The sequence below is a fragment of the Oryzias melastigma genome, linkage group LG6, assembly GCF_002922805.2.
Source record: "Oryzias melastigma strain HK-1 linkage group LG6, ASM292280v2, whole genome shotgun sequence".
NCBI classification, from domain to species: domain Eukaryota; kingdom Metazoa; phylum Chordata; class Actinopteri; order Beloniformes; family Adrianichthyidae; genus Oryzias; species Oryzias melastigma.
Window position 1 is genome coordinate 20,527,700 of NC_050517.1, and position 17,755 is coordinate 20,545,454.

General features: G+C 39.5%; 1 protein-coding gene and 1 long non-coding RNA gene across 3 annotated transcripts in view; one reads left to right on the plus strand and one right to left on the minus strand.

The window, feature by feature from the left end:
* igf1ra (insulin-like growth factor 1a receptor) overlaps positions 1–17,755 on the minus strand; it is an 81,733-nt gene that overhangs the window by 4,000 nt on the left and 59,978 nt on the right. Inside the window, exons 4-20 of one of the 2 annotated variants that reach the window (XM_024281804.2) lie at positions 17,162–17,298; positions 16,067–16,211; positions 13,088–13,296; positions 11,704–11,830; positions 11,364–11,599; positions 11,121–11,288; positions 10,677–10,884; positions 7,705–7,988; positions 7,464–7,606; positions 7,152–7,317; positions 6,968–7,070; positions 6,712–6,782; positions 6,395–6,624; positions 5,250–5,354; positions 4,956–5,115; positions 4,678–4,807; positions 1,845–1,979 (exon numbers count right to left, since the gene is read on the minus strand). In XM_024281804.2, coding sequence (XP_024137572.1) covers positions 1,845–1,979; positions 4,678–4,807; positions 4,956–5,115; positions 5,250–5,354; positions 6,395–6,624; positions 6,712–6,782; positions 6,968–7,070; positions 7,152–7,317; positions 7,464–7,606; positions 7,705–7,988; positions 10,677–10,884; positions 11,121–11,288; positions 11,364–11,599; positions 11,704–11,830; positions 13,088–13,296; positions 16,067–16,211; positions 17,162–17,298 — 2,757 coding nt within the window. Of the gene's footprint in view, positions 1–1,844; positions 1,980–4,677; positions 4,808–4,955; positions 5,116–5,249; positions 5,355–6,394; positions 6,625–6,711; positions 6,783–6,967; positions 7,318–7,463; positions 7,607–7,704; positions 7,989–10,676; positions 10,885–11,120; positions 11,289–11,363; positions 11,600–11,703; positions 11,831–13,087; positions 13,297–16,066; positions 16,212–17,161; positions 17,299–17,755 lie in introns of both variants that reach the window. The other variant, XM_036212389.1, reaches the window with a different exon arrangement.
* On the plus strand, positions 4,137–5,453 carry LOC118598865. The gene is made up of 2 exons (XR_004948059.1): positions 4,137–4,370; positions 4,558–5,453. It is a non-coding gene; the product is annotated as an uncharacterized LOC118598865 (long non-coding RNA).

Genomic DNA, 17,755 nt, shown 5'->3' on the forward strand with positions numbered 1-17,755 from the left:
ACCTAGACTCCGCCTCCAGCGGCCCCCGGCTGATTTGAGTTTGAGACCCCTGCTCTAAAGTAATAGGAAAATTAGGAAAATTGGCAAAACAAATTTTTCCTGTCTTGCAAGAAAAACAAAGTTTTTCAATAGAATAATTTTGGCCAAGACAATTTTTCTCCTATTGGCATTTTTTTTTTTGCTTATTTAAATCATTTTTTTGTATTTTTTATTTTGGATTTATTTCAACAGTGCCTGTTTTATATCCTGTCAAACTGTATGTTTTAAGATGAAAAAACCCCCTCTAAACTACTCATCTGCTGACATTAGGACACCTCAACACAAAGGATCTTATGATATTAAAACTTTTTTGCATCATTTTTCCCAACTTGACAAGAATGGAAAAAAACACAACTGGGAAAAAGATTTTTATTTTTATTTTATTTTATTTTATTGTTTTTAATTTTTGACTTATTTCAACTGGGCCTGTTTTTACTGTATGTTTTAAGCTAAAAAAAATAATACAAAACTACTCATAAGATGACGTTAGGACACCTCAACACAAAGGATCCGATGGTGTTATAACTTTCTGCATCATTTTTCCCAACTTAACAAGTTTGTAAAAAAACATAGCTAGAAAAATGACTTGGTGCATCAATAAAATGTACTTTTTTTGACCTCTTTTGATCCCATATGCATACAATCTTTACATTTTTACTTATTTTCGATGCTTTTGACTACAAATTACCTGACACCAGAGCTGTGGGGGAAAAAAAACCTACAAAATTACTATTAAAAGGAGGGTTTTAAAGACAAAAGACCAAAAACACAAGTTTAGGCTAACTTCAGAGTCTTCAAACAAGCCTTATGCTTAAACAAAGAACAGAAGAATTCTCTCACAAGAAAAAACTCCCTGAATGGGAAAAAGAAAACACTGTGAGGGATAAAGCCCGTTTCAAAATAAAGCAGAGCTTGTTTTATTTTATCCAGCTCAGTGGAAGAGAATGGACATTTGTCTCCAGGAAACTCTAGTCAGAAACACGATGACCCACATCTACCTGAGGAACCAAAAACAAGGAGACATTCAAAGCTGTCCAAAGATGACTCATCTGGCCTCAGCTGCCTCACATCTCTCTGCCCCATCTTTGTTTGAAAGTCTGGCTTCTTCTGCTTTCCCCATTAAATCCCCACTAGTGACCAACAGCTACAGCCTCTCTGGCACGCTGCTTCAGAACCAGGAGGCTAAGCCCCCCGGTCCACCGCCACCTCCGCAACACGATCCACACACTCCTGCAATCAGGACGAAACAGTCCGGCTGCCATGGAAACCAGAGGTTTGTGTCTGCACAACACACGGCCCTATTTTCTGTTCTCCTTGTCCTGTTTTGAAGGTGAGGTCAGCCGTGGAGGGGAGGGGAGGGGTGGGGGGATTCTCAACGAGGTCACGCTTTGCAAACTTTGCTCACATTTCCTCTTTCTAAAAGCCCGCCGCGTGTCGGAGAGGGATTCTTCGCCAGTGAAACAATCGATTTGAAGGCGCGTAGCCTCCTGATGAGACGCCGTCGCCCCCTTCGCGGCGGGAATGCGCGGCATGTTTCACACATGAGTTTTGGCATCCCTTCTATGGGCCGATGCTGAGGGGCGAGAAGGTTTTCCCACCCCCCCCCCACCGCCCGCCAGCTGACCGCCGAGGCCATGAAGTCAACAGCCTACATTTAACCGCTGACGTTAATGTCAGCCCTCCTTTTGGCTCTCGCCGAGCACGCACACGCCATGTGTCCTACACCTAAAGCCGCCGCTCAAAATAGAAAGACGGCAAAAAATCTCATCGGGACTGAAGACTTTCGGGAAGCACGTCAGACTTACAGCATGTCGGGACAGTTGTCGGGTTTGTCCAGGAGTCCTCCTTCCATGACGAAGCGCAGCACTTGTTCATTGGACATGCCCTGGTAGGGCTGCTCCGACAGCGTGGCGATCTCCCACAACACGACTCCAAATGACCTGCAACACGACACGAATAAACAGCAGGACACTTTGTTTTATCTTCCGGAAAGTTTCCTTTACTGTCAGGCAGCAGTAAAGCTGCAAAAACGCTCGAAAACCTCCATGACCAGCAGCCGAATTTGCTGAAAAATTCACATTTAGGTCACAGCGCAGTGGCATTATGGGATATATGACAGTGGCCTAAGATAAATGGGGAAGTGGGGGCGGGGTCCCATTAACAACTCAGTAGTGGTGAGGCTAAAAAATCTATTTTTTAGATGCATCAGTGATGATCCATAAACAATCCTGAATCGTTTTATGAATTTTCAATAATCGAATTATTTATTAAAGTAAAAGTAACAAGCAGGAAAATTGGCTTAAAGATTTCGCTTAAAGCGAACACATGGAGGCATTTTGGCTTTCAAAGTGTCGAAAATCAATCTTATAAAAGTCACGCGGTGTGTAAGTTATGAAATATGTGCACATTTATGAAATCATAATGTGGGGCCGGCTAGACACTGTTTATTTTGTTTGATGTGACTTAGAGAGAGCTGGTCTAATGATAAAATGTGACATTATCTTATTTAAGGTTGTTGAGTTCAGGGAACATTTTTCTCTTTTGATGCTGTGAAAGATTTTTGATTATCTAACAAAATGTTTTTATGTTCTCAGTAAAAGTTAAACAAGTATACTGATCCTGTCTTTAATTAAAAATGCTCTTTGGTGGAGAAAAGTCAGTCATATCGGTCGAATGCATCGTAGTAAAGAGAAACATTCACTAAAAAAATGCAGATCTGGGATGCATTGATAATAGGGGTGTAACAGATCATGGATAATCCGTGATCCATACGGATCAGAAACTACAGTTCGGCATAATTGAAATCAATCGAATGGAATTCGCGTCAAATTCATGCAAATCGTGTTTGTTTAAACAAGTGCTAAAGTAGCTGCTTGACAGTTCTCCAAAAGTGTGGGAGGACGTGGATCAATAGAAATCATATTTATTTATTTTAGAGCTGAAAGCATCGGTACACGTCTCCGTTCTGGGTTCAGAGACTCTCCCAGTTAGGATCATCCATCGCAGCAGCAGGAGAAGGTCGCTGCTCCGTATCAGGGACGCGTGCAGCCAGGGGACCATAGTATGGCAAGCGAAAGGGATCATAAATGGCCAGGAAAAGCGGATCTTTTACGGATAACAATTATTGTTTTAAATATTTAAATGTTCCCATAGTTAGTTTTGATAAAACAGTTAATGCCAAAAAACAATTTTAAGTGTAATTTTAACTGATTTAATTTGGACATCAGTGTTTTAAGGGGAACTCCAGATTGATTTGGTATTTTCAACACTATTTTTAAGTTTTCTTTTTCTCAGTTTTCATAGATTTGGTCTAAAGACATTTAAATGTAATCAGGAACTACATGTTTTAGCAGTTTGTTTGTGTTCGAAGCTTAAAGTTTTTATAAATAGGCCCCAATGAGCTAACATTATTAAATATTTGTTGTGAAGTTTTTCCAAAAATTCATTTTAAGCTTTTATCGTTTTTTATTTTGCTGTTGTTTGTTTTACTTTTTACTTACCGTGAGTTTTGTGATCCGTTACACCCCTAATTGATAACTGTTTCATAATCGAATTGTTTCATAATCAAATCGTTGCCTCCTGAATCCTAATCAAATCAAGAGGTGCCTCAAGATCCCCACCTCTGCAACGAATTTCTAACGAGACTCCAGTTGCTCTACAGAAACTATGTCCTAGAAAACCAACCAGGTTTTTAGATTTGTGCAAAAACCGACAAAAAAAATATCAAAAGATGATTGGGGTGAGACTCCTATGAGGTGAGTTTCAAACTGGTCCTCTGTTCAGAATCAAAGAGAGAAAGTAGAGCACAAGATGTGAAGGTGGGTTCACATTTGTCAACATCTGGAATAGTTTTAACCCACCTTGAGGGACAAACACAGAGTTTAAACAAAAACATGCCGGGGAGGTGGTTTAAAAAAAAAAAAATGTGGTTGACTCAAGCAAACAAAAAGAAAATAACAAACTTTAGCAAAGGATTTAGTAAAATGAATGCTTGGGATATCTGCATCTACCGACTAGTTCTGCTTTAAGGTCTGTTAGTAATTGTTGCACCTCTTAACATCTGCTGTGATGGGTATCCATGACGACAGGAACATCTTTACATGCTTCCAGACCCGAGTAATGCCCAGGGAAAGAGCGAAATTGAGAACAAGGAGGAAGAGCTTTAAACAATTTCCTGGGCCCATCATCTTTAGGAAATATGAGAGCATTGGTAAATAGAATTGATGAGCTCCCAGTGCAGATGAGGACACAGCAGGCGGAATAATGAAAGCGGCTTAATGCAATTTCCTGAGACATGCCTGTAGGTTGCAGACGGAGCGGCAGAGAAAAAGGTGGGGATAGCAATAGTCGTCCATCACGGATGTTGCAAACCTGGGCGTGTCCGTGTATGAAGTGTTCCTGCACATCATTAATTTGTTTCAAGAAAAGCTACTAAAATTGTTTTTTTAATCAAATTTTGTAACAATCTCACACATTTTAGCTTAAAAAAAGTTAAAATATTGTTTTGTTTTGTCACAGGGAGTGGGGATTTCCAAAGAACCATCTAGAAAACGACAACTTTTCTCTGATTTGTTAGCTAAAGTCAGCTGTCATGGCAGCAAATCCAAGAACGCCACCGAGAGTAACGTGCTCACATACCAGACGTCAGACATCGTTGTGAACACGCCATCTTTCAGCGACTCTGGAGACATCCAGCGAACAGGAAGCAGGCCTTTCCCCCCTTTTCGGTAATAATCCGTCTCATAAATATCTCTCGTCATGCCAAAATCTGAAGGAGGAGGAAAAAAAACAAAAAAAAAGTGAGGTTAGGAGACCTGCTAAATACGTGCCGATCTATCCCACCCACCTACTCACTCTCCATCTATATTAAGACTCTACTATTTCACGACACTGGAGAACCTAGAGGTATCACCTACCTCCAATCTTCACTGTGAAATCCTCCGTAACCATGCAGTTCCTGGCGGCCAGGTCTCTGTGGACGAATTTGTTGGCGTTCAGGTAAGCCATGCCATCTGCAATTTCTCCAGCCATCTGGATCATCTTTTTAAGTGGTGGCAGGACCTGAGTGTTGGAGTTCTGTGGCACAGCAAAGACAGCGCATCATTAACGATGCCAGACTTCATATGTAATCACGTAACAGTGAAGTTCCAGTCACTTTAAGATATTCCACGTGATATTTGGTGCTTGTTTTTGGAGTAAAAGCCGCTTACTTCATTTCGTAGGGAGCGCAGGTGGCTCTTGAGGTCTCCCCGGGTCATCAGCTCCATGATCACCAAGGTTGGTTGTCCCTGTGAGACTACACCGAGGAGCCGCACCTACATTAATCACAGCAGAGCAACAGTTCAGCGGACGCACTCTGGCTCATTAAAGTTTGCCTTCACCGGAAAAAATGTCCTCAGTAAAAAAAATAAAAAGAAAACTAGATGTTAAAAATCTTCCTAATAGAATTAGTACAATTTGTCTTTGTTAAAAATGAAAATATTTATATATATTGCTGTGATAATTGAAAATATTATATCTCAAAATAATTTTAATGTAAAAAAATAGGTTTTATGTATTTTAGATACAGTTATATATATGCTCTGATGGGAAATTTGCAAAGCTGTCTTCTGTTTCAGCAGTTGTGCGAATCAAAATCGTGTTTTGAACATGTTCTTGTAGCGTGTTTCTCATGATGGAGGACACACATACAATAATTTTAGAGTAAAACTGCATTTTAGCTGGATGGCTAATCCATTTTTATTAAGGTTTGTGGGAAGAACTGTCACAAAAAATCAATTTTTGGAGTAAAGAGTCCTGATTTTCATCTGTTAAATGCAGGTTTCTTTTATTTTGAAATCTAAATCTCTTTTGTTTCCTCCATTGATTTCCAAATATGTTTGTTTTTGTTAACTTTGCTGGCTTGAGGGTTTTAATTTAGCGTTTGGCACACAACTTTAAGAAAGCAATGGATGGATTTTCAACACGTGACCGAGCGACTTAACATGCGTCAAGATGAAGTCAGATGTATTGGGGAGAATCCAGTAGTTTTTCAAAATAAAACTTCGGATTACAAATAAAACAGAAAAAATGTGGGTTATTTATTTATTTTTTGGACCGGTTCTGGTTATAGAGTACACTATATATATTTTTTCAGCTTTTTCATTCATCTGTATGTGATTTGAACTAAATGTGGAGCGTTTGCTTCCTAAGAGAAAATCTTAAGGATGCCGATGGAAAACGGTAATCCAGTTTCACTGTCTTTCTAGATCTTTACATTAAAGCAATTTGAACAAAACTTTAGGTACTGCTTTGCTTCCTATTTCTTAGAAAACTGGCATTTTTAGGTTTTGCCTCCTTCTCCCATCGTTCTTACCACATGGTGACAGTTGAACTCCTTCATGACAGAAGCCTCGTTCAAAAACTCGATCCGCTCCCTCATGCTGGCCGACTCGTTGACCGTCTTGATGGCCACCCGCGTCTCCGGTTCATCCTTGACCACGCCCTTTGCGATGCCCTCGTAGACCATGCCGAAGGAGCCCTGCCCCAGCTCCTTGTGCATAGTGATCTTCTCCCGAGCCACCTCCCACTCGTCTGGAGTATACACTGCAGCGGAAAGACCCGGCAGGTCACCATCACGCTAACATGAGAGCAGAACTGTGGCAAATGCAGGAAAAACGTTGACATCCTTACTCTCAGCCGCACTTATGTACTCCGGGTTGACGGATGCATAAAGGACCCCGTTGCCCAGTCGGTTGCTGTTCCTGCAAACACAAACCAGCCCGATGAGCCGACGGGTTATTTCTGTGATAGCGCCGAACATGAGGCTGACTCTTTCTCATAGGGGAATGTTAATGAAAAGGCTCATTAAGTCTCATTAACGTTCCACCGGTCGTTAGGCTTCATGATCGCTCTAATCAAGAAAGAGGAGGCTCACAGAAACACTTGCCTCTTTTTGTTGATGAAGAATAAAATGGTGGTGAGGCTGGCGATGAAGAGCGTCACTATGATGGGAATTATGATGAACAAGTAGAATGCAACGTCATCGTCTCCTGTTGGGATGGAAAACAGAAAGTGTGTTAGTTGAACATCTTTTGATGTAGCTTCAAAGTACAACCAAAAGTAAAGGTTACGTTTAGGCGGAGGCACGTAGAAGAAGACGCTCTCCGTCCAGGACCCGTTTCCGGCCAGGGAGGTAGCTCGCACGTGAGCGGAATAATTCCCCGAGCCCAGGTTGGTCAGACGAGCTCCTTTGTTTTGCCGGTATTGACGTCGTGACACACATCCATGTTTCTCAGGCTGGGAAAGTAAAAAGGCAGGTGGAGATGAATATATCTTGATATATGTATATCCATTTAAACATGGATGAAGTATATACATTTTTTTATTTTATTTTATTTTATTCTATTTAAAAGTGAATAAATAGGTTTTTTTTCGTGATTTACCTCATTCCCCAGCCGGTACTTGACCTCATACATCAGTATGAGTCCGTTGGGCATAACGGGCTCTGGCCAGTGCAGCACCACACACCCCTCGACCTTGTCACTCCTGTCAGGTACGACCTTTCCAGGGATGTCATCTGCTTTCACTGAGGAACAAATGTGATAACACACCTGTTGTTATCTGTGGAACCCCACAGACCGGGTCGGTGCTGAGCTCCACCCCTCCTTGTATAGATCCACTCACATGCAGGTTTGGTCCTGGCGAAGACGAACGCTCCGGCGCTGCAGAGGCCCACCTCCTCGTTGCAGGCATGAATGTCGATGCGGTAGACGGTGAAAGGCTGCAGGCTGGGGATCTCCAGGTATTCGGCGGAAACCTTGTCCTCTGAGAAAGGGTACTCTATGAGGGGGGGGACTCCATCCGTGCTGTTATCCGCTGGACTGAGCGAAGCGTTTCCCTGAGCTCCATCCGGAAACAGAGTATTGTTGGCAACGCCGAAAACTTCCCTGCGTCGACGATCTGGAGGCCTGAAGAACGACATTTACAAAAGAATTTATATTACAAGTAAATTGCAGTTTTAGCTCTTAAAAATAAATCCGAGCAGTGGAGGGAGTGAGGGATGCTGGGGCGATACTCTGATTTTGTTAAGCACATATATAAATAGACGTAATTATCTGATGCATAAAATGAAATATGTGGGAAATTATGTTACAATATAGCTCCTCTTTCTTTTTTTTAGTTATTATTGTTGTTTATTTATTTTTTGTTATTGTTATGAATGAAGAAAGACTATGTTGGAACTGAGGATGCATGTTTGTCTAGTGATTTCTCTGTTTTGAATGTTTTGAACTTTTTGTTCATATGATTTAAATCTAAAAAAAAAAGTGTTTTTGAAAATAATAGTTAAAATATGTGAATCTGTAACCAAAGAGAAGCTAAACAAAATAATAATAATAATAAAAAACTGTTAAATGTCCAATTTATTTATTAATTCATGAGCTAAATTAATATTATTATTTCACTACAATTTAACATTTCAATTCAATTTTTTGGTTTTATTTTACATTTTTTAGACACTATTAATTGTTGCTACCTAAAAAAAAAGGACAAAGAAGTAAAAAAAGATTTCAAAGCCCAGAAGAAAACTGATTTTTGGTTCCTTATGGTTAAGATCTTAAAAATTGCAAACAAGGAAGCAAATTTAACACAGAGTTCCTTCAAGTGTTTTCAAATTAAAAGACTTTTTAATGGCGTGCATGTCAAAAATTACAACACATTTTCAGAATATTTCACAATGTATTTATATATTAATGTATTCCCATTTTTTATAAATAATGTAGCTTTATATCTTGTTGTTTGTGGTCTGTGCTCTGATGTTTTCGTGCTTCATTTTTTATCTTTTTTTAAACTGGCAGTCGGCATTCAGTGTATTGTTACATAACGTTTGGTTCTCCCACTATTTATTTACGTATTTAAAAATTTTGACAAAAAAAATGTGAAACAGAAGTTTTATAGATGACAATTTTTAAGGCTTGGTTTTCTAATTTCAATATTTTTTTATGGCTTTTTAAGGAATTATTTTTAAAATCCTAAATTCAATGTGTTTAAAACCCTGCAGGAACCCTGTAATATTCATCATTAATTGCAGTAATGAGGAGAAACCTACAACTGCTTTGGTTTATTGGAAACTCTTAAAGAAACAAAAAGTATTTTTACAACTTAAGGGCTTTACTTGGTTAGATAAAAGCCTAAAACTGCCTTTTTATTATGAATCTGAGCTGACTTTAAATGGAAGACAGTGGAAAAGAGGAGGCAGACACGTCAAGATTCCTGTTTGACAGCTCTGCTGTTTTAATCCAGAGGAGGAAAGCCCAGCTCATGAGTTACTCCTGACAATACACCATAAATAAATTTAGGAAAGAAAAAAAAAGACGGCACAATAGTGTGGAGTAATGAGACGGATGCACACGTCTGACTGACACTGATTAGTAGCCTGTCAGAGCATCGCTGGGATGAAGAAAAATTGGAGAGTTTTTGCATGAATGAAAACAATAAGGAGGACCCGGAAAAAAACTGATCAGCTGACAGAGACGGCGAGTAACTACAGACGGCATTCTTCATGACTTCAAAGATCGGAGTACATTTCTTGATAGGCTTCATCGGAATATTGAAGTGTTCAACAGCACTTTAACAACTGATGGAGCTTTTTCATTTATATTCCAGATGGATACACTGTACATTTCCTGGCAGCTGTCTCACTTAAGGAGAAGAAGAAAAAAAAAAGCACACACCCCCTCACACAAAGAGAGTGTGTGCAAGAGTTCGAGCTGAAGAATGGAAAAAACGTTCCTCCTCTGTTTCTTTGTTTAATGCCCTCTCTTTGCCCTCATTCTGGGTCTCCAAACTTTTCTTTAAAAAGATTATCAGGACTTTATCAGCTCTAGAATCATTTCCTGCTGTGTCACACGGCGGAGCCTGCGCACACATCGGCTGTTACGCAGGCCGGGGACCTGCCAGTTTCCTCAACAGCTATACGATAACAAGTAAATACAACCAGAGGAGGACAGATACCGAGCCGTTTATGATAGAGGACTTTAATTCTTTTTCTCTCGGAACAGACTCGACGTAGTGTGGAAAAGCCGGTCACAGTTACTCAGCTTGAATAAACGGTCTCTGGACTTTTCATTATTAAGGGAAATGGATTTTTAAAAAGTCTCGCAAGGTGCTGGTTTAAGACTCCCACAGCACACATCATTCGCGAGCATGTGAAAACACCAGAGCGGGAGACGGTGCAACGTGCGCAGACTCACACCACAGGCAAGTGAAAATGATAACACAACGCAGATGTCAGGCCTTGTTGTTGGGGAACAGAACTTTAGCGACGTATGCGCAGCTAGACCAGACGCTTCAGACTTCTTAATCACATCTCTCTCCTGGGTTTGTTTGTGTTGACCAAATTGCAGCTCGTCCTGACATTCCCTCTGCCATTGTTGCCACAGCAACAGAAAGCCGCAAGAGAGCCAAGACAGATTTGGATCCTGCTCGGCGCGTCTCCTCATCTGCTCCTTTCTGCCTGTTAACTCCACAATAGAGCAGAAACACCCGGGCTGCCGTACAAGTGTCAACTTTGATTCAATGAACTCAAACGAGTTCATCTTACGATGTCCAATACAGGATTTAAAATCAGAAAAGTTTGCATTGGAGCACTACTGTACCTTGGAAAAAAAATGACATTGTGGAGGAAGTTCTCAAACATTTTGATAAAGACTCGGTCGTCCTTCTCACGGTCCTTCTCATCAGCAGTCTTCTGGCAAGTGCAGCAAGGACCCTTCATGGCGCCCGACACGTCAGACTTGGTGGGTTTCGAACCATCTTCCATGTCTGACAGTCCTGCTGCTGACACCCGGATAGGGATCTTCAGGTCTGAGCCATAAAAGAGAATACAATTATTAGAAAAATCAGTGTTCTTACCTAAAACATGTATTTACACAAATAACATGCAGGAATCCTTATGGAGAGAGGTTATTTTTTATCTAAAATGACAAGTGCTCTAATCCGCATGTAAATAGGATATTTTAATCCTAAAATAGATGCTCAAAACGGAGCAAAAGACAGAAAATAAAACTAAAGGCAGAATCACAAATTCAGAAATAAGTAACCTTTGGAACAATAGTTGTGTTGGTAGAGCTCCCTGTCCTCAGGCTGCTGCTGCCAGCGCACCAGGTAGTACGTCAGATTGCCATTGGGAAAAACCGGAGGCGACCACTTCACCACCAGCTTAGTGGACGAGTTTGCATAAGCGCGGGCATCTTTGGGCACAGACGGCGCTGCAACAGAGACAAAAAGTCATGACTTGTAGCTGCTGTTAGGACTAAACGAGGGACCTGTGGTCCCGGGCTTACATGATGGACGTGTGCGGATGTAAATGACGTCGCTCTTTGCCCCGGTAATGTGTTTGTCCTCCACCTGCAGGGGGATTGCTCGCACAAAAATAGCGTACTGAGTCCAGGGACTGAGATGCTGGAGGGTAACCTTTGGGTCAAGTTTTTCATCCTGAGGAAGGTCGACGTCCACCATGTGCCAGCTGTTGGAGCCACAGCCGTCCTGGCCATCGAACTCTGTGATGTTTTGGAACGGTCTGGAGACAAAAAGGGGTCTTAGTAATCTGCTAATCTTTCACACTCCAGTCAACATCCAGTTGTTTGTACGATTACGCTGAAAAACCTGTTACTGGATACTCACGACTCTTTGTAGTAAACTATGAAATTGATCAAGCCGCCATATTCGGGAACCTGATAGCGCTCCCATGTCAGCTTGATTGTATAACTTGATGTGACGTTAGATTTGAACTTCAAGATGTGACTTTCACCTGCAATCACAGGAAATATTCCATTAAAAATAAGACATTTTTATTAGTTAAATTAAATAAAAGTTACATTACCAAAAATCCAATAAAAAATAGGGAAACACAGCATATACAGTTGCAATAGAGAAAGTATATGAACCATTTAGGAGTACCTCAATTTCTGTATGAAATAACAGTGAAATCACAATAACAGTGAAAAATAATGCCTGCCTAAATCACACCAAAATATGTTTTCATTGAGCACAATCACGTGTCATATAAATAAATATATATATACTGTATATACACATACTATTTAGTTTAAAAAAATATACAAAAGCTGTATACTTTAAGGGGTTAGTCAGTATAATTTAAGAGGTCTTTATCATTTTGAACAGGTTAAAGCTCGAACTAATGCTACGACGAGATGTGGAATCAATTGAGAATTAAAATTAAGCTCTTCACTTTTGCATTTAAAAAGAAGTTTAAAACCTAAATGTATAAATGATTACAACACACATATGTAAGAAGATTTGATTTACTTGTTTTTGTTTGTAAATTGACTTTTTTTATTGTATCTATTTCTTTGTCACGTTGATCAGCATAGATATTGTTTAGTTTTCAAGGAAAGGCATTGTATAGGCTTAATAATCGTCTGCCTATTTTTTTTTAATTGATCATTTGTTTTTTATTGTATATTGTGTTAACTATACAAATGGGAAGTTAAACCAAAAAACTTAAAACTTGAATTTTTTTGTTGTCTTTGCTGACGAAGGTCCTCACATAATAAAATGACTCAAAAAAATATTAAAATATCCTCTCAATGGATGGATATCCTCAAAAAACAAGCAAATATTTCTATTTTGCATTTTTTACAGCAAATTTGATCTATACATATATTTAAAAAATGTATGAAATAAAATACAGCTCAGTCTTTAAAAATACATTAGTAATGCTATTTTAGTGAAAACTGTTTCCTTTATTGTAGTTTCAGCTAAGAAAATTCCCAGTTTTTCAATACATCAAAAAGTGCTACTAAAAATGTTTTAGTGTACTAAAAAAACGTAATTTTTAAGGTCCTACATTCCAGTTTTTTTAAACTTCTGATTGTCTAAACACCGTCTAACAAGCATCCACAGCAATAATGAGTGGTAACATACATATAAATGCTTCTTCTGTGCGTACACCTTTCTTGTGGACCTCAAACTGATGAATCTACAGATTGGCACATCCTGGCTTCTCTGTTCAAAATGTAAACACAAGCTGGACATCTGCACTCACAGCTGGCTTTCTCTCCATTGTTACGGAAGTCTCCCTCCTCTGGTTTCACAGTGATCCCCGTCTTTTCCCACATTTTGTGGATCTCAGACATGCAGAGCTTGGGGTTCTGGCGGAAGAAGAGACGTCCAGCTCGGATTGTCAAGTTGTGCTGACTCCAGTCCCACAAGGACTGCAGATGTTGGTTGTTGATGGCAAAGAACGAATATGTGCTGGAGCAGAAAGAAAGAGTTACAAACATGTCACAAACGGCAGATGCACATCGTTTGCTTATTGAGAGTGAAATTGCCTGTAGGTTTTTTTTTTTGTGCCTGGGTGTGCTCAGATTCTCGTTTCTCTCATACAAAGAGCATTTATGCAAAGGGAGACATGAAACAGGCATAGTGTCGTGTTAACACCCCTAGCTCCAGAACTCCAAGCAGAACACCTCCAGAGAGACAGGAATGTCTGCCATCCTGAGCAGCATTCCGCTGAGTGAAACCCAACCCTGGGAGCAACGATAACAAGAAGGGCGAAAGGCTTTCCCATGACCCCTTTAGCCAAAAAAAGGTTTCCCGCTCATATCAGTCTGCTGATATAAACACGTAGATGCTAATAGATCCAAGATCTTATCCAGTGATACAACAGTTAATGCTCCTGTCAAACATGCCAACTTTGATTTCCTTAACATGCGATCACAAATAAGAACATATTATCCATGATCTCCTAACTGGGTCTAACTATAATTTTTCATGTTTAACTTGAACCTTGAAAAAAACAAATAATGACATTTATGGGCTTGCAGAAAAAAAAATATTATTATTGCGTCATCAGCCTGTGCAAATATGCACATCAAAAAGGACGGCGTAAACTGTAATAAATGGTTAATCTCGTAGCCCCTTTAAGTATTTATTCAAATAAATCCCTTTATGCATTTGACTAATCAAATGAGCCACTTTGTTATGTTGATACATGTTAGATGTCCACTTTTTCTGTAGACGTGGGTCATTTGGAGTCTACTTTAAGTTATGTTGACTTTTATTTAAACAAAATGTTTGAACTGAAATGGAAATAATGTATTAGCTACTTTTGGTGTTGCTGTTTGCTTATGTATCGCACGTCATATTGTCAAAGGAACATTGATCATTAATAGAGTTTTCCACATATTGTGCAGCTCTAGACTTTTACCGGCTGAAAGACTCGATCCCTCTGAGGTTCATCTACATCCATCAGCTGCCTAGTTCTGGTAGCGGAAGAGATCTTGAGAAAATTCATAATAAGTGAATTGTGGAATTTTCTGCTAGTGTTGGTTCCTAGAGTCAACTCACTGGAAGCCTTAGTCTGTAAACTACTTGGACCACGATCCTTGCTACAGTCTATCACTACCGCTAAAGCCAAATGTATACTTCTTCTATACGACTTTGGTGCATTACTGACTCATCTCTCTGCACTCCCACCAAGGACTCTTCTTGGATTCCACAAGTTTCTAGACTTTTCCACTCTTACAAAAGGACTTAAATTGGGTTTAATCTTGGTTCTGGTCTCACCATATCTAACTGCACAGCTGATGACCATTACATCACCGACTATTTTCGTCTTTCTTTCAGTCCTGTGCTTTGACTCTCCGTAAACAAGCTGTCTCGCCTTATCTAGTTCTGGAATATAGAGAACATCCACTTGGATGTCCTCTCCTCCTCCATCATCAATAGTCTTCTGGCTTTGGACTTCTTATCCTCTCCTGAAGAACTTATCACAGCCTATATACTAACAGTCGGACTGACATCATAAACACAGTGGCTCTTATGAAAATTTGGTCTGCTTCATTCATTCACTCTTGATTTAATCACAACCTTAGCTCAAGGTTGTGCAACCTTTATTAAAAAGTTTTACTCTTGGTTAATCAATTACAATAAAGGTAACACCAAGACTTTATTTCACTTTTTAACAAGCTGCTTTAACCCCCCTGACCACCTCCTCTCTTCCAGTTTATTCAATGCAAATATTCAAGACATTCACAAGCACCTTAGTTCCTCCTCTTTGACTCTCTCTTTCTCCGAGTTTCCCCTCACATTGCCAACTTTCTTTCCACTTTTCATTTTCTCTGACATCTGCAATATTATCTGGACATCCAAGCTCTCAGTTGTCAGTTAGATCCTCTCCTGAAGTTTTTGTTAATACTGCCTTCCCTCCCTTCTTCCTTTCATTCATACAGCTATCGTTCATTCCTCACTTACTGCTGGAATTGTTCCCACGCTCCTCAAAATTGCAGCTGTCAACCCAATTTAGACAAAAAAGAAACTGGCCTAAATCACAATAATTTTATAACCTTTGCCCCATCACTACTCTCCCTTTTATTTCCACGACCACCTTCTCATCTAACTCATAATGGCTTCTATAAACACTTTAATTTTGGCCATTGTACTGAAACTGCTCTGTTAAAAATAACTAATGACCTTTTCATGGCAGCTGACTGGTTCATTCACCATCTGACACAACACCCATGCTCTACTGATCCACTGACATCATCCTTTCGCATCTTAAACCCCACCCTACACTGCATTGATTTATACCTTTTAGGCTGCACTCAGCTCAGCTCCACTCTTCCTTGTTGGTGTGCCTCAGGGCTCTGTTCAAGGGTTTTTACTCTTCATTACCTAACCTCTCACCTATACAATATTTGCATAATTTTGGTCTTTTTCACATGTCCATTCCTTCTCATTCCTTGAAATCATCTCCTTCATCTTAGAGTTCCTTCACCACCATGGGAGGCCAGAGTATTCATTTTCTCTCTCCCCACTTTTTCACTTTTTTAAAACCAGTCTAAAAACTTGTCTCAAATCAATAACTATAATATACAATGTGGTTGAGTTTCTTGAAAGATGCTCCTAAACTGTAATTAATCACTATAAGTATTTTTAACATTAAGCCTAAACAATCATTTGATATCACTCTCATGCCATTGCATGCATACTTATTCACAAATGTAACACACAAGAGACATACTTCTCAATAAGCCCCTCCCCGTTGATGTAACGGAGACTCTTAAGGAAGGACAAGGAGCCAAGAGCATGGGAGTGCCGTATCTTCACGTATCCTGTTACTGTCCGGATCAGGCCCATGAAGTTCTCCAGCTCAGAGGCTATGTTATCTGGAGAGGAGACAAAATCAGAACATCAAAAAGTAGCTTCAGAAGTTGGTTTCATGATAAACATATCAGCATTTTAATATTTAGATCTGGATTTTTCTTTGGGAACATGTCATTTTATGGTAGTAGAAAAGACTACAGCAAGATTTAAAAAAAAAAGATAATAACATTCAACACATTGGCAAGCAGAGCGGGAGTCAAACCTTCACATCATCACAAGATGTAGAAAACTCTCATCCATAGGATTTGAAATGGAACTAATCAATATTAAATATAATTATGACCTTGAATTCAACAAAAACCAGCTTGACTGGTGGACACCAGAAGTTATTTTGACATCACTTTTTTCCCTGTAATATGTACTTTTTAACACATTTTTTAAAGTTTATTTTTACTATAAATGTGTCCACTTTAAAAATAAAATCACCAGCTTCACCTCTCCTCGATTGTGTTTGCTTTTTACCAACTGTAACCTCCTGAAACAGCTTATTCATGATTCTGCGAATGTGAATAGTGATCATTACAGCAGTCTCATGGTTAAATACCTTGTTGCATATTATTTTTTTATAAGCCAGGCATTCTTACCAGCATTATGATATAATTTCATAATTATAAGTACAGAAAGCGGCTTTATTGCAGAATTTGTGACCTTTGCTGTGCATCCTGGCAGCTTAGTCAACGATGCTCCTCTGCTTTTGACTATCTCTCTAATCATAGTAATTGACTGTCAAGTGCAACATTCAGTAGTAAAAGGATTACTCTGGAGTATTATAGAGTACAGCAGGTTCCAGCCAAGGTAAATCATCTGTTGGCACCAGTTTTAGAACAGAGAAACACTAAAAAAAACTAAATCTGGTTGCAGCTATGATTGTTTTAGCTAATTAAAAAATAAAAACATGAGACAAAAGGTTTTATGGTATTTTGGTGAAACTGTGTTTCGTGGATGCGCTCACCTCCACGGCGGATGTTGATGTCCAGATGGCCGTTGATGACGGTGCATCCCTTTAAGGTCTGAGCAGCATCCACAGAGTCGATGACAGGAGAAATGCAGAACTTGTCGCACGGGCCGTTGCAAGCTGTGCAAAGCATGCTGTGCATGACAGAAGCAGATGGAAAGTTCAGTAACGTTTTTAAATCTCAAAGGATTTATGCTCGTTTGACTCACTTTTAACACTTACAGTGCAGCAAAAAAGAATTTAGTCAGGCCACCAATTGTACAAGTTCTCCCCCTTACTTAAAAATATGAGTGAGACCTGTAATTTTCATCATACGTATGCCTCAACTATGAGAGACAAAATGAGGAAAAAAAATCCAGAAAATCACATTGTCTGTTTTTCTAAATAAGTTTTTTGCAAATTATGGTGGAAAATATGTATTTGGTCAATAACAAAAGTTCACCTCAATACTTTGTTATGTACCCTTTGCTAAAAATGACACCAGTAAAATGTTTTCTTTAAGTCTTCACAAGGTTTTCACAAACTGTTTGGAATTTTGGTCCATTCCTCCATGCAGATCTCCTCTAGAGCAGTGTTGTTTTAGGGCTGAGG